Source organism: Microcebus murinus, chromosome 3 (assembly GCF_040939455.1).
Source record: "Microcebus murinus isolate Inina chromosome 3, M.murinus_Inina_mat1.0, whole genome shotgun sequence".
In the NCBI taxonomy this organism is placed as follows: Eukaryota; Metazoa; Chordata; class Mammalia; order Primates; family Cheirogaleidae; genus Microcebus; species Microcebus murinus.
In genome coordinates, this window is record NC_134106.1 from 20,423,487 (window position 1) to 20,441,191 (window position 17,705).

Sequence of the window (17,705 nt, forward strand, 5' to 3'; positions counted from 1 at the left end):
TAACCAACACTGAGAAAACACCATTATTAGCTCTGTGCCAAGCTAAGCAGACAGTGAGTCACCGTGAATAACCACTGTTATGTTTTAACATGTAGATACCTTCAGAAGCCTCTGCAATCCTCACCTGTGCCCTCTGCATGGGAACTTGTTCGTTTCAGTTCAGTAAAGTCTCAAATTCTGCCTATCTTTCAATATTTAAGCTAACCTAATCTGTATGATGTTTCTAGCTTTACACTAATAAGAGTATTCAAATTACTACCTTTGAAAACAAGACTATGGGGAGCATTTTTTACTTAAGAAAACAAGCTGTTTCTATATTTTTAGCAAACAATTGTGGATGCTGCCAACCATAAATTAGTGTTTCTTGCATGAAAATAGATTTTTCTTTTAGAAACATTATTACCAGTCCTATTATCACATGTAGCTGAAAGTAATAAGAGCATTTCTCTTTGATTTTCAAAAACTCATATTTTCCCAATTAATATTAATTTATAAAACTTCACAGTTAATGGATTATGCAATAATCAACTGCAAATCAAGAATCCATTTGGCAAATGTCAAACAGCTTAATCAAGTAAAATCAACTTAGAATATTATTCAATTTTATCACAATCAGAATATCTGCTGCTTTTCTTTTTTTTTTTTTTTTGAGACAGAGTCTCACTCTGTTGCCCGAGGTAGAGTGCCGTGGTATCAGCCTAGCTCACAGCAACCTCAAACTCCTGGGCTCAAGCAATCCTTCTGTCTCAGCCTCCAGAGTAGCTGGGACTACAGGCATGTGCCACCATGCCCGGCTAATTTTTTCTATATATATTTTTAGTTGGCCAATTTAATTTCTTTCTATTTATAGTAGAGTCGGGGTCTCACTCTTGCTCAGGGTAGTTTCAAACTCCTGACCTTTAGTGATCCGCCCGCCTCGGCCTTCAAGAGTGCTAGGATTACAGGCGTGAGCCACTGCACCCAGCCTTTTGATTTTAACCTTACAAACATTTATTTAGAATCTAGCATTATACTTATTGAGGAATCAAAGAAATATAAAGTAGAATCTCTGCTCTCAAGGACTTTCAATCTAATTTGTACACTTATGAAGCAGTTTATAATATTATGTAATTAAAAGTCAAAATGATACAAACAAGAACTAGAGGTCATGAAAGGGGTGAAAATGGGATTGGTGATAACAAGGTAGGCTACAGAGTAGGTAAAAACTTGGGCTGAATCCTGACAAATAGAAAAGACTGGGACAGAAGAAGAAAAGGAGGCTGGGTATTCCCACACAGATGGGGCAGCAATTGGGGGTTGAGGGGAGAATATAAAAATGCGTGGAGGGAAAAATGAGCATGTCAGACTAGGAAGACTGAAGAGTGCCTCAAGGATCTTAATTAGAGCTTGGTGTGAGCAGGGAGGCAAGGACAGCGGTCATCAGCCCTAACTGATGAATACGAGTTTAATTCAAAACCACTGGGAGTCTCTGAAGGTTTCTGAAGTGGGAAGTTACATGATGAAAATAGTGTCTTAATCAGATTACTTTGGAGGTGAGCTTTGAATGGATTGGAGAAGCCTCTCTGGACTCCTTACTAACGTTCTCTTCAGTTTCAGAAAAAAAACAAAGGCATGGAGGGCCGGGCGCGGTGGCTCACGCCTGTAATCCTAGCTCTCTGGGAGGCCGAGGCTGGCGGATTGCTCAAGGTCAGGAGTTCAAAACCAGCCTGAGCCAAGAGCGAGACCTGTCTCTACTATAAATAGAAAGAAATTAATTGGCCTATATATATATATAAAATTAGCCGGGCATGGTGGTGCATGCCTGTAGTCCCAGCTACTTGGGAGGCTGAGGCAGAAGGATTGCTTGAGCCCAGGAGATTGAGGTTGCTGTGAGCTAGGCTGACGTCACGGCACTCACTCTAGCCTGGGCAACAAGCGAGACTCTGTCTCAAAAAAAAAAAAAAAAAAAAAAACAAAGGCATGGAAAAAGCAACACATTCAGAAAAAGGGTGTTTTCTTCTGCCCTTTCTTTAAAAAAAAAAAAGCAACCTTATAAAAAGGAAAAAAAATAAGGACAAAAATAAACAAAAAATAATCTGAAATATTAGCTAATGGTGAACCCTTTGCAAACTCTGCATATCCTGAAATTGGGAAGATTCTTGTTTGGGAATTAGTTCATACGCATGACTACTGTTGGGAGAAAAGCTACAAAATACAGAGTAAATAAGTGATGGGTACTTTAACTTCATTCATGTCTGCCCCCTGAGTAATACAGATACTTAGAGTAGATTGGAGCTCCGCAAAGTCGTCTCGGTAGCATCACGTCACACATCATCAGGAGATCCATGGACAGTGGCACCAGTCCGGCAGCGAGGCAGTGCAGGGAGCTGGGCTCCACTCCCCCTCAGAGCAGCTGTTTTTCTCCATTTTGCACTAGGTTCTCTTTTAGGATTTCACTATTTTGGAACATTCAAAACCCCTATCTCATTCTCTATCATCTCCTGGAAATTTCCTCAAATAGCTATGATCACATCCTTTCAAGAGTTAAATGCACTACAATTGTGGAAAATTGTCCCATTCAGCACTAGTACTCTGATTTTATTTGGCTGAGTTTCTTCTCATCATCTTGAATTCTTCTAAGAACAAGCAGGGATGTAAGTAAATACTGTACATAAACACATGAAATGTTTGTGCCTCCCAGGAAATTATAGTTTTGTTTAAAAATCACTAATGAGGAAGACTCTAACCTAATATTATCTTTTTTCAGCTATGTCCATTCCATAATATGCTAACTGGGCAGATTCAGAATTTAAGAAATACATTTGCTTTTATTTAAAATGGACTACTTGGTTTCTGATTTGTTTATATTATTTTGTTTTAAATATTCACTATTAAGAAAGAACTATGGAACCACTTAAATGTATCAAAATTAAAGTGCTAAAACAAGATTTTTAAATGGTTGTTGGCCATATTTGCAACTACATAGAAATTTTTTTCATATAAATCCATCATAAATTAGACATACAAAAGTCTTTATACTAAAACAATCTTTAGATTATTCAAATTAGCAAGAATATTTTCTACTATGTGTTATTTTAGATAGTAAACAATAACCCTGGGCCTTTTAATTATATGTTCAATACTGTATTTTGTATTTTTTAAATTTAGATGTATTTTGTAGATTTTATCCAAACTTAGTTTCATCAGATGTCAGTTTTTACAGGTGTGTTCCATTTTTAAGGCGGAATTTCATTATACCTCCAAACCAACACACTTTTGGTGAAGGCCTTAGACTTACTTATAAAACAGAAATTGATGAATAACATAAGTGGAAAAAATAAGATTCAACAGTCAGAAATAAATTATTAGAGGAATTTCTCAGGAACTCATTATAGAACATTTTCCTTTCTTACACAAGGGGTGAAAAACATAGAAAACAATAACTATCCAAGAAGAATGCCCTATCAGGATTAACATATGACAAGTTTAGAAAAGCATTTCAAAATGAGATGGGTCTTCTAAAAAGATAAGACTTTTTGCAGAAATTACAATGATGTAATCAAAGGCTGCCAACAGGCCTGCCCCTATAGCAACAAGATTACAAAGGGAGGCTCGTGTGTCTATTATGTCTAAATATTTAAAGTGATCAATCAAGCTAACAAATTATTAACTAGAATATCTTCCTAGCCTTATACCTTGATTAATATACCTTTATAATGACCAGGAAAGCCAAGTACATATTTAGAACCATAAGACACTTCACATTCCCACATAGGGAAAGCCTGACTTCCTTTCCTTCCCACCTCCAGCACACACCTACACTTCAAAGGACTATGCCTGCACAGGGATACTCCAGTCCACATGTCCAAGTTTTGTCCACATCCACAACAAATATCTACTCGTTGGCCAGTCCTTCGACACAGGGGTACACTTCTTTAAAAAAAAAGGACAACGTATACCATTTTCAAAATTATAAGTACTGGAACAAATCAACCAAGAATTAAAATAATAAACATATATTAAAAAGCCATTATTAACATGAAAAAAGAAACGCAAATCATGAAAAAGAATCAATCATATATATTAAATATGGAAAATATAATAGCTAAAAAATAACATAAAAGATGGAAGGAACAGTAGAATGGCTCCAGATGAAGAACAAATTAGTGAATAGAAAGGTAAACTGATAGGCCGGCTGCAGTGGCTCACGCCTGTAATCCTAGCACTCTGGGAGACTGAGGCAGGTGGATCACTTGAGCTCAGGAGTTCGAGACCAGCCTGAGCAAGAGCAAGACCCCGTCTCTACCAAAAATAGAATGAAGTTAATTGGACAGCTAAAAATATATAGAAAAAATTAGCTGGGCATGGTGGCGCATACCTGTAGTCCCAGCTACTCAAGAGGCTGAGGCAGTTGGATTACTTGAGCCCAGGAGTTTGAGGTTGCTGTGAGCTAGGCTAATGCCACAGCCTGTAGCCCAGGCAACAAAGTGAGACTTTGTCTCAAAAAAAAAAAGGTAAACTGATAAACTATTCTAAAAGGAAATAGAGAAAGTTAAAGAATTGAATGTGAGAAACTTTAATAAAGAGAATAGAGTCAGAGTAGATAATGCCAACAGATAATGCCAACAGTCAGAAAAACAAAAAATAAGAACCAGAAACACATGAAAAAATAACAAGCTGCTGGTAATAGCAGACTAGTTGATTCTGATCAACTCTTCCTCTGAGCAAAAAAGAAAAGATGGGAAAAGTCTCCTTGAATGCAAATAAGAACAACTGAGTTACCAAATGCAGGGAAGGTTGGATGCCCAGGGAGGTCAGTGTAATGGATGAAATCACTTTTCCATGCAAGTGATTTCCTGATTTCAGAGGAGAAAGCAAAAAGGCTGAAGTGCACAGTAACTCTTTCATGGGACTGAGAGCTAAAAGCACATGGGAACTTGGACCTGCCAAGGAAGAAGGGATCCTGGTAAAACTGCAGACTCCTACCCTTGGTACTTCTGGTTGAGAGCCCAAAGGCTGCACCTAAAAGCAACAGTGTCCAGATGCAAACAGGTCCTCATAGGGAATGAATCAGAAACTGAAATGAGATAATCCTGGATTGCTAAGGTTTCCAAGCACCTGGCAGAAGAAAACATATGTCCTCTTTGAAGGCCTCAAATTATTCCTAGGCCTCAAATTATTCCTGCAAATAATTCTACAATATAATGTCTAGTACATAATAAATAACAAATAATTTTGCTATGTAATATTTGGCATATAATAACAAATAACAAGGCAAATAGGAAATAAGACATCATGAGTGAAAATCAGAAACAATAAATATTAATAGTACAAAAACCCTACAGAAAATCCAGATATTAGATTATAAGTACAAATCTTGAAATAACTATGCTTAATAATATTTAAGGAATAAGAGATAAGAATGAGATATTTGGCAGTTAAATCTATCATATATAAACTTCCAAACTGAAAAAAAAAATCACTAAAATTAAGAACTTGATAGGTTTAAAAGCAGATTAGACAGTAGTAAAGACAGAATAAGTAAACTGGAAGATATTTTATAGGAAAAATTACCCAGAATGAAGCCCAGAGAAAGAAATAGATGCAAAATTGACAAAAGATGGTAAGAAAATATTGAGAAGATAGTAACAAGATATACTATACATGTATTTAAAGTCCCAGAAGAGAGGAGAGAATTGGGAAGAAACAACATATGAAGAGAAAATGATAATTTTTTGAAACAATGAAGTATATCAAACTACATATACAAAAGGCTCAATGAACTACAAGTAGGGTAAATACAAAGAAAATCACACCCTGACATACCATAGTAATACTGCTTAAAACCAAAAACAAAATCTTAAAAGTTGCCAGAGGGCATTGAGAGATCACTACCAAAGAAAGATTACATCTATAATTGACTTCTCAACAGAAATGATAAAAGCAAAAAGATACTGGAACGACATTCTTAAAATAAAAGAAACTCACTGTCAATCAAGAATTGTATTCCAAATGAAAATACTCTTAAAGAATGGAGGTGAAATTTTCAAACAAAAACAAGTGAATGTAGCACAATCTAGCTTGCACAAAGGAAATACCAAAGGGTGTCTTCAAGAAGAAGGAAAATAATTCCTGATGAAGGCTTGAAAATATAAGAAGAAATGAAAAACAACAAAACTAGTATGTTTAAAATCAAGCAGACCTTATTTATTCTTTTATGCAGTTAACATCATTTCATTTACCCACAGATTTACCCATAAATTAAATATATAAAATAAAAATACACAACCACAATGAAGTAATAAATGAAATTAAAGAATCCTATGGTCTTTTCATTATGCAGAAAAAGAGTAATGGTACCAAGTTAATATTAGACTTTGAAATCAAAATTGCATACTGTAATCTCTAAGATACAGAGAAAGAAGAAGGGAGAGCCTACCAATGAAAAGCATCTTAATAGAATACCAACCAAGTGCAATACATGAATCTTATTTGGATCTCAAGTCAAATAAAACATTAAAAAATAAAAGTTTACAAGAGGAAAATGGGAAAAGTAGATATTTTAAGATATTACTGTTTATTAATTTTTAGGTGAGATAATTTTTTTTTTTTTGAGACAGAGTCTCACTTTGTTGCCCAGGCTAGAGTGAGTGCCATGGCATCAGCCTAGCTCACAGCAACCTCAATCTCCTGGGCTCAGGCGATCCTCCTGTCTCAGCCTCCCAGTAGCTGAGACTACAGGCATGTGCCACCATGCCTGGCTAATTTTTTGTATATATATTTTTAGTTGTCCAATTAATTTCTTTCTATTTTTAGTAGAGACAGGGTCTTGCTCAGGCTGGTTTTGAACTCCTGACCTCAAGCAATCCGCCCACCTCAGCCTCCCAGAGTGCTAGGATTACAGGCGTGAGCTACCGCGCCCGGCCAAGGTGAGATAATTTTTTAAGAGTCCCATCTCTCAGATATATGCATGCACTAGAATATTTATATATATGAAATGCTATGACATCTGACATATGCTTCAAATAAGCCAGGGAAGAGGGAAAGAGGGAAGAGGTAGGTGAGGTGGAGAGCTAGGGGTAGAGGTGACATAAGACTGCCTATCTGTTGCGCTGTTGAAGCTGAGTGATATGTATGTCAAGTTTTATTGTAATATTCTTCCTGTTTTTGTATATATTTGAAATTTTTCATTAAAAAGTATTTCAAGAAAAAGATACATTAAGTTAAAAGTCAAGCTACAAATTAGGATAAGATAAGCACATGCATAACCAAGAAAGATTACCTAGAATATATGAAGAACTCAAACAATTCAATACAAAAAGAAAAAAACAACACACTGGAATAACAGGCAAAAGACACAAAGAGGCATTTTGCAAAAGAAACAAACAGGCAATAAACATATGAAGTCGCACTTAGCAATCAAGAAAATGCAAATCATGGCAACGTGATGTCATTTAGCAAAAGCTAAAAAGCCTAACAATTCTAAGGCTTGGAGAATGTGGATCAAAAAGATCTCTTATGCACTGGTACAACCAGGAAAAATAATTGGCATTATCTTCTAAAGTTGAACTTTCATATACCTCACAACTCAGCAATTCCATCCCTCAACACAGGACCAGGAGAAATACTTGCATACATGTACAGGACACACATATAAGAATACTGCAAACAGTGTTGTTTGTTAAAGCAAAAACATGGAAAAAAACCAAAATAGTATAGTAACAGACTATTATGCAACAGTGACAATATAATTGAACTATAGCTACAAGCAATAGAATAAATCTTTAAAATATATTAATGGATGAAAAAAGTAAATCAGATAATAATACATACAGTATGACACTCTTTTTATAACTGACAAAAATAATTTAAACTAAACATGTTTGATGTTTAAACATGTTTAGCCTATATATATATATATATAAAAACATTTTTTAAGAATAAAGGACAGAGGATACTAGAGGTTGGGAAGGCTGGGGGAAAGCAGGAACAGGAAGATACTAGTTAAAGGATGCTAAATTATAGCTAGATGGAACAAATACATTCTAGTGTTTTGTAGCACTGTAGGATGACTCAAGTTAATGTATCACTTCAAATAGCTAGAAAGCAGATATTGAATGTTCCCAACACAAAGAAATGATAAGTATCTGAGATGATAGATATGCTAAATTACCCTGATTTGATCACTATATATTATATGCATCCAAACATCACTCTGTATATCATAAATATAATAATTATGTCAATTTAAAAAATTAAAAATTAGGCCTCTTCCATTTGCAGGGGTTGACCTATTCCTTCTCTGGAATGTACTAAAAAAAGAGGGAGAGAAAAGAAAAAGAATTTAAAAAGAAGGAAATATAACATAAAATCAGGACAGTGCTCACCTTAGGTACAGGTCAGTGGGATGAGGCAGGAGAGAAGTAAATAGAAGTCACTGTCAATGTCCAAGGTCCTCGGTTAGACAATGGGTGCATGGATATTTATTATTTCTAAGAATGAATGAATAATGAGGAAAGAAAGAGTACATGTACAAAGATCAGTTAGAAGCCATGCCAGCAGTTCAGAAAAAAGATGGAGATGATCTGGGATGCAGCACTGGGATGGAGAGAAACACACAGACTTGAAAGAGATTCAAGAGGTAGAAATGACAGAACTTGGTAAAGGATATGGGGACTGAGAAGGGAGAGTTATAAATAATTCTCAGGTCAGGTTTAAGGTCCTAGGTGGATAGTGGAGCCACCTAAGGAGAAAGAAAACCACTAGTTTATGATGCACTCCATGAAACTTAGCGAACACTGTGTGTTGAGAAATAGAGTAAGAGATGTGAGAAGTTTCAGGGGTTTTGCAGGTCTTTGCCTTGAAGGAATTTGGCAAAGACTTGAAAACCCCTGAAACTTCTCACGTCACTTAGTCTATTTCCCAACAACTGTGTGCCTCCCTCATACCTAGTCCACCATCCATCCCCCACTATGTGTCACCATGTGGTCAAGGTATAAACAAAACTACTCTGCTCCAGAGGCACATATTCTGGAGCATAACACCTATACATGCCTGGCCCAAGTGCACAGTTCTGAAGGAAAACTCAGGTACTTCTGTTTGGTGTTGAAAGAAGTCAACTCTCTCCCCTTACCTCACCTTGAAAGAGGAAGCATTCAGTAGCTGCTAGCAGGCATTTGTGAAGTCAGCCTAAGGATGAAGCTGATACAGGAGGAGAGCAAAGCCAAGATCACTAAAAGAAATGAAGCCACGCAACCAAGATCAAGGGTTGGCCTGCCTCTGGATCCCTCATTTATGTGAGCCTATACCCCTGTTATTGTAAAAGCCCAGTAGGCTTTCAATTTCTTACAACTAAACACAATGAACAAAGGCTGGAAACAGAAAGGGAGTTTTTAAGCAACAAACCTTAAAATGTGAAACTGGCTCAACTGCAGAAAAGTAAGGAAGACCTCATCTCCTTCATGCTGGGAATGTGGATATCCTTATTATATTGGTTAGAGTACCTTCTGTTGTACCGGTATACCAGACCATGGGACTACCAATACTACCATACTAGAGGACTTGAGAGGAAAAAATAATGCAGCTATCAGAATGTTTTCACTCCTCCTTCTGGCTCTCACTAAGGTCCTACACACATATGTTTGTAATATTGGTCTCTGTACTTCTCAATGTTTTTAATTATCAAAATATAAAGTATTCAGAACTCTCAGTATTAAAAAAATTAAATCCTAAAAAAATATTGACTTAAAGAAAAGTCTCAGATCCTATTTGCTCCTGACTGCTGTTTTAGTCTTATAATCCATTATAATAATCAGAAACTACCTGGCCAAAAACACTGACTATAAATTTGGAGATGAGAAGTTATGATTAAACAATTTTTGCATTCAAATTCTAACCTTTAGGAATCATGAAATATAAAGCCTGAAGGCTCAATTAAAATAAATAACTAGGTATTCTATGTGTGAAAGGAACTCTCCAACCTAAGTAATAATGTGGCCAATCAATAAAAAGACTAATATTTTAAGTATTTAACAAAATGCTCTTACATGCTTAATGTTTGGCCATGAAAAATTTAAAAAATGCTCTGATTTTCAAGAAATTATGATAACCAGGTCTCTTTCTTTTTTCTAGTACATGAAGGCCAATTTTAAACTTCTGGATAGCTAAACAAACCCTTATAAAGATTTCAAGGTTAGTAAAGATGTGATAATTTATTCTGATACCATGGTCAAAGTTTTAAACATATTGACTTGAAAATTACCCAATCACCACTGACATACTACATTCTTTACTCTTCTCTTTTCGTACTGGCTAGTTCTTTTTAGTGTGCTTTTCTACTCATCTGCCTTCATCTGATTCACTGTCCATTCACTCTTTTTTTGTTTCTCTCTGTACGTGTCTAGCTTCCTCTGAATGTGTCCCAGGATATCTTTGTACCTTCTGCTCCTAAGTTTGGTCTTCCCATTCTCTCTTCTGCTACCTTTTCACTCTTCCTTCCCATCCCTTTTTTAGCCTTTATGCTATGGTCTAAATGTTTGTGTTCCCCTAAAATTCACATTGAAATCTTAACCCCCAAAATGATGGTGTTAGGAGGTGGGGCCTTTGGGAGGCAATTAGGTCATGAAGACAGAGTCCTCATGAATGGGATTAGTGCCCTTATAGAAGAGTTTCCAGAAAGACCTCTTACCCCTTCTGCCGTGTGGGGACACAGCAAGAAGGTGGTGTCTATAAGCCAGAAAGCAGGCCTTTCCCCAGACACGTCTGCCTTGATTTTGGAGTTCCCAGCCTTAAGGACTGTAAGAAACAAATTTCTGTTGTTTATAAGTTATCTAGTTTCTGGTATTTGTTATAGCAGGCCAAACGGAACTAAGACATCATAGTATTTAACTTATTTAGTATGATTATGGAGTCAAAGTTTTTAACCTCTGCTTTATCATTTTTAAACAGTAAGATAATTTTTATTTCTGACTTTTATTTTATTTATTTATTTTTTTTTTTGAGACAGAGTCTCGCTTTGTTGCCCAGGCTAGAGTGAGTGCCGTAGCATCAGCCTAGCTCACAGCAACTTCAAACTCCTGGGCTCAAGCGATCCTCCTGCCTCAGCCTCCCGAGTAGCTGGGACTACAGGCATGCGCCGCCATGCCCAGCTAATTTTTTTTCTATATATATTAGTTGCCCAATTAATTTCTTTTTATTTATAGTAGAGATGGGGTCTTGCTCAGGCTGGTTTCGAACTCCTGACCTCGAGCAATCCGCCTGCCTCGGCCTCCCAGAGTGCTAGGATTACAGGCGTGAGCCACCGCGCCCGGCCTATTTCTGACTTTTAAAAAATTGTTTCTTGAATTAATTCTTATTGTGTGACCCTCAAATTTATTTACTCAGTGGGTCAGTGTCATAATAAGAGATGCTTACTTACCACAGAATAATAATTTTCACTAAGGTCTTTGAATCAAAAAGCCAATCCTTGGACAGAATAAAATTAACCTTATGAAGTCACTAATCTAAGTTACTAAAAGATGGCATTAGAATTCTGGTACTTATGTCTCTTATACACTCTTTTTAAAATTTATTTTTTATTTTTTTATTATGGGTAAATAATAGCTGTTTTTCTTTATAGGGTACATGTGATGTTTTGATATAAGCATACCATGTGAATTAATCAAATCAGGGTAACTGGGGTATCCATCATCTCAGGCATTTAACATTTCTTTGTGTTAGGAACATTCCAATTTCACTCTTTTATTTTAAAGTATACTCTAACTTATTGTTGAGTCGTGTTTACTCTTATTTCAAAAATTCAAATTTCTGGGCCAGGTGTGGTGGTTCACACCAGTAACCTCAGCACTTTGAGAAGCTGAGTCAAGAAGCTCCTTTGAGGCCAGGAGTTTGAGACTAGACTGGGTAACATGGTGAGAATCCACCATACTCAGCTAAAATAAAATTAGCTGAGTATGGCGGCATGTGCCTGTAGTCCCAGCTACCAGGGAGGCTGAGGCAGAAGGATAGCTCAAGCCTAGTTCAAGACCAGCCTGAGCAACATAATGAGACCTGGTCTAAAAATATATATAAGTCAATAAATTCAAATATCTTTAAATAAGTTTCTATTAAATGGATATAATATCTAACTTGATAACAGCTTATTAAAATATTATAAATTTAGTGAGTGCCTAAATTATGACTTGTCTTTGACACTTTCATAGTCTTACCACAAATTCACAGAATCCTCACAATTATGAGATATATAATAGCATTTTATAAATACATGAACTCAAAGTAGGTCTACAGAGAGAAAAAATGAAGCTGAGACAATTAACCCATTCAAATTAGATGACCAATACTATAGCAGGTATCAGAAATCTGAACTCTTGGTTCCTAGAGTATAACCATTAATCTCTGTTCTTCTGCAATCATATATCAATTCTTTACAATTTATTTTTTGTTTTGTTTTTTATAATATCAACTTAATTCTCTATAAATATAAATAAAGCACATCATTTGCTTTAATTTTGAGTATATTTCAATAGTTTTCTTCTCTTGTTGTAATTATTTAATGAAGACAATGCTCTGCATTAAAATTTTAAATAGGTTCTTAGACACAAATAAAGAGAAAATAAGATACTATAGTCTATAAGGACATTTGATGTTACAGAGTGAAGAAAGATTAGTCTTAAGAGTTGAACAGAAAACCCCATAATAAAATTCAAAACTCAGCTGAGTTTTGCTGCATAGGTAATAGCTATATTAAGGTACCTAAAATTTTACCAAACAATACATCTCAAGTGTTGTGATACTCCATAATATTATGAATTTAATATATGACATACCCCAGGAGAGTAAGTCACTGTTAAACAGTCTCTAGAAGGGACTTACACTGAATAATTTCCCTTTTAACTGTGATTCTAAGTTGACAATCCTTAGCAAGGCATTGTAGAAGAATGATTAAGAGACCGGCATTCCTAAAATAAAGTAAGCATGTAAAATACTAGCCTGTCATATGCAGCAATCATAAAGTTGAGGAGGAGGCTAATAGACTGTTCCACACTGATTTGGTGAGTAGAAGGAAGGCGCTTGTTCAACTGATAGTAGATGGATGAGATGACAGTTTCCAGGCGGGATACACTGATCTCGGTAGTATGGTCCAGTGTATTAAGGCCATTGTCTCGGAAGGCTTCAATCATGTTCCAGATATCAACAAGATGAACTAAGAGACAAAGAAAATAAACTTTCAACAATTTTAAAGCATGGTACCACCTTCACAATTAGACACTTGAATTTATCAATTAATTTTTAAGTTTAAAGAAAAAAACTCTTTAGCTGACAATGAGAAAAACATTCTGTGGTAAAATAAAGAACATTAGTCCCAGACCACATCAAGGAGCCACCGCAACAGTCCGGGACTGACTACCTCCACAGTTCATATTTATTTATTTATTTTTTTTTTGGTTTAAAGGCTGGTTTATACAGTTCATATTTAAACAACTAGTATTTCAGGTCTATGTTAATAGTGACCTATGCAATTCCTAATGACAGGTAATCAGAAAAAAAAGAAAAACTACTGATAAACACTTCTAGCCTTTTTAGAGATTTGCTACATCATCTTTTGTTACTTCAGCCTACAAACTTCAGCAACATTTAACTCAAATTTATCTGTCTGTGGCCCTAAAGAGAAAAAAATACAACTGCATTAAGTGAACCACTATTTTCCAGTAATAAGGTAGGCTAGGTACCTAGGTCTAATCTTCTCTCGAAAATAATTAAAATTCCTGGATGTAACATAACAACATCTTCTTTATTGCACTGGTGACTCATGAAAAAAATAAACAATATTCAACCAGACAGAAAAGAGACATTTCCTTGAAAGAAAAACAGTAAGATGACATTTGACTTCAAGCAACAAAGGAAGCAGAAGACTGAAAAATAATTTTAATGTGCTAAAAAGAAATTACCACTAATTTTAAATTCTATACTGACAGAAAAAAACTTTCAAGAAAAAGGTATCAATAAAAATTTTCAAATAAACAAAATCTGAAAGTATACTTTCCAACACTAAAGAACTGGGGGGGAGGAATTGAAATGAAAAGAGAACTGATCAATCCAAAAGAAGGTGGAGAAACACCGAACATGTAGGACAAAAGGAAAGCATAAAATAAGATGGCTGGTATGTATCCAAATATAACAGTAATTGCAATAAATATAAATACACTAATGTACCACTTAAAAGACACAAGACTGGGCCAGGCGTGGTGGCTCGTGCCTGTAATCCCAGCACTTTGTGAGGCTGACGTGGGAGGCTCACATGAGGCCAGAAGGTTGAGACCAGCCTGGATAACATAGTGAGACCTCATCTCTACAAAAAGTAAAAAACTTAGCCAGGTGTGACAGCACGTGTCTCAGCTACTTGGGATGACAACTTCTAACCAAAAGAAAACTGATGTAACTATTTATAAAACACAAAAAAATGGACTTGGAAAACCACATGATCATCTCAACAGACACAGAAACAGCATTTGACAAAATCCAACACACTTTCATAATAAAAACACAACAAACTAAGACTAGAAGGAAACTTCCTCAACCTGATAAAGGGCATCTACAAAAAAATCCCACAGTTAACGTTACACTTAATAGGGAAAGACTGAAAGCTCTCACCCCAATATCAGGTACAAGACACCCTAAAGTATAAGCAACCAAAGAAGAAATAGATAACATTGCACTTTATTTGAATTAAAAACCTCTGTGCATCAAAGGATTCTATCAAGAAAGTGATAACGCAACCTAAAGAATAGAAAAAACATATGCAAACCACATATTCATTAAGGGTCTACGATCCAGAATATATAAAAACTCTTACAATTTAACCAAAAACCTAAAAGACAATTCAACTAAAAAATGGGCAACTAATTTAACTAGGCATTTCTCCAAAGATATACAAATGGGCAACAAGCACATGAAAAGATGCTCAACATCATTAGTTATTAGGAAAATGCAAACGAAAACTACAATGAGATACTTCGCATCCACTAGAATGGCTATCGTTTTTTTAAAATGGAAAATAACAAGTGTCAGTGAGGACAGAGAGTACCTGAAACTCTCATATATTGCTGATGCAAATGTAAAAATCATGCAGCCACTTTGAAAAACAGCTTAGCCATTCCTCAAAAAGTTAAACATAGGCTTACTATATGACCCAGCAATTCTATTCCTAGAGAATTGAAAACATATGTTCATACAAAAACTTGCAGACAAATGTTCATAGCTGCATTACTCATAATAGCCAAATGTCAAACAACCCAAATGTCCATCAACTGATGAATGGGTAAACAAAATATAATGTATGCATACAATGGAATATTCACTCATAAAAAGGAAGTACTGATACTTTCCACAATGTAGATAAACCTTGAAAACATTATGCTAAGTAAAAGATACCAGACAGTAAAGACCATATATTGTATGATTCCATTTATATGAAATGTTCATAAGAGGTAAATCGATTAAAAAAGTAAATTAGTAGTTGCAAGGAGGTAAGGGATGAGGGTAATGGGAGGAACTGCTAATGGGTATGGCTTCTTCCTACGGTGATGAAAATGTTCTAAAATTAGATAGTCATGACAGTTGTACAACTCTGTGAAAATACTAAAAACCACTGAACTGTATACTTTAAAATGGTGAATTTTATAGTATATGATTTATATATATATCTATTTTAAAATGGTAGGACAAAATATATGGCTAAATATTAATATAAAAAGAATCACTGCATAATGATAAAAGTTTTCATATAAGAAAGATTTAAGAATTTTACATTTATTTACATCTAACAGAAGAGCCTCAATACATATAAAATAAAGATAAACAGAACCTCAAAGAGACATAAACAAATTCACAAACTTAGTGAGAGATATTAACATACCTCTCTTAGTAAGTGATAGCACAAACATACACAAAATACAAGTATGGATACAGACAATGAAAATTCACAAATAACACAGAAGACATGATGAGCACTGTGTGGAGTACAGCACCCAATGACTAGAGAATATGTATATCCTGAACCATAAAGCACAACTCAATAAATTTCAAAGGATGAAAATTATATGAACCATGCTCTCTGATCAAAATTAAGTTATTAAATTATCAAAAAGAACTTTTAAAAGAAATGTTATCTTTAGAAATAATGAAACACACTACTAGGGAACTTTCTTAATCAGATTAAGGCTGTTATGGTTTGAATATCTGTCCCTTCGATAACTCATGTTGAAATTTAATCCCCAATGTGGCAGTATTGAGAGGTAGGACCTTTAGAAGATGACCAGGTCATTCATAGATTAATGAATTAATGGGTTATCATAGGAGTGGGACTGGTGACTTTGTAAGAAGAGGAAGAGAGGCCTAAGCTAGTATACTCAGCCCCCTCGCCAAGTGATGCCCTGCGCCACTTTGAGATTCTGCAGAGAGTCCACACCAGAAGGCCCTCACCACATATAGACCCTTCCCCTTGAACATCTCAGCCTCTAAAAGAAATAAATTCCTTTTCTTTATAAATTACCTGGTTTCAGGTATTCTGTTATAAGCAAAAGAAAACAAACTAAAATGAAAGCTATCTACAAAGAACCTCCAGCAAACATATTACTTAATAGTAACATGTTGAAAGTCTTCTCTCTGATAATGGGAATGAGATGAGGAAGGCACACTATCATAACTTCTATTGTACCTGAAGCCAGACCAATATAAACATACAGGATAAACTCATAATCAATATAAGTATTGGAAATGAATATTAATAAATATAAATGTCATTATTCAGAAATGACAAAACTATACACACAGAAAATCATAAAGACTCTACAGATAAATTATCATTATATATGAGCTTAGAGCAATTGCTAGAAACAAGTTCAAAATATAAAAAGGCGGGTATATACATACATAATGAGTGAGATGTGCACCATCTGGGGGATGATCATGATGGAGACTCAGACTTTTGGGAGGAGGGGGGGAAATGGGCATTTATTGAAACCTTAAAATCTGTACCCCCATAATATGCCAAAATAAAAATATATATGTATATATAAATCACTATTTCTATACAAGAGTAACATACAATGAAATTTTAAAATACTGTGTAAAATAGTATCATAAGTTAATCAAACACCTAGTAATAAACTCAATGAAGGATGTGTGCAACATCTTTACAAATAAAGTTGTAAGTATAATTGGCAGAAATTAAAAACCTAAACAAATGTAGGAATGCATATATCATGTTCACAAGAGTAAATCTGAGTATTGGAAATATGTCAGTTCTCCCCAACTTGATCTACAGATGCAATATAATCCAAATCAAAATTCCAGTATGACTGTACATTAAAAGGGTGAATTCCACTATATGGAAACTATACTTGAAAAAAGAAATAAAGAAAAAATCCCAGCAGAGTTCTTTTTTTATTTTGTTTTTAGTAGAAATTGACAAGCAGATTCTAAAATTTATATGAAAATAAATGTAAAAGGCCAAGAATATCCCAGAGAATCTCAAAAAGAAAAACAGAACAAAGTAGTAAGGCCTGTTCTACCCAATATCAAGATTTACTAAGCTTTAACAGTGTTTATTGGTATAAGAAAGAGTGTGGTATTAGAGCAGTGTGTTATTGGTACAAGGACGACCATTGGAACACAAGAGGGTCAAAAAGTATAACTTCTCATGTATGGACATTGCTATGAACATTCTT

At 35.1% G+C, this 17,705-nt stretch overlaps 1 protein-coding gene across 13 annotated transcripts in view; it reads right to left on the reverse strand.

Annotated features, from left to right (window-relative positions):
- The window catches only part of DTNB (dystrobrevin beta), a 247,434-nt gene that overhangs the window by 191,154 nt on the left and 38,575 nt on the right, over positions 1 to 17,705 (reverse strand). For 12 of the 13 annotated variants that reach the window (XM_076000601.1, XM_076000603.1, XM_012788139.3 and 9 more), the window contains one exon: positions 12,967 to 13,180. In XM_076000601.1, coding sequence (XP_075856716.1) covers positions 12,967 to 13,180 — 214 coding nt within the window. Of the gene's footprint in view, positions 1 to 12,966; positions 13,181 to 17,705 lie in introns of those variants that run through there. The other variant, XM_076000610.1, reaches the window with a different exon arrangement.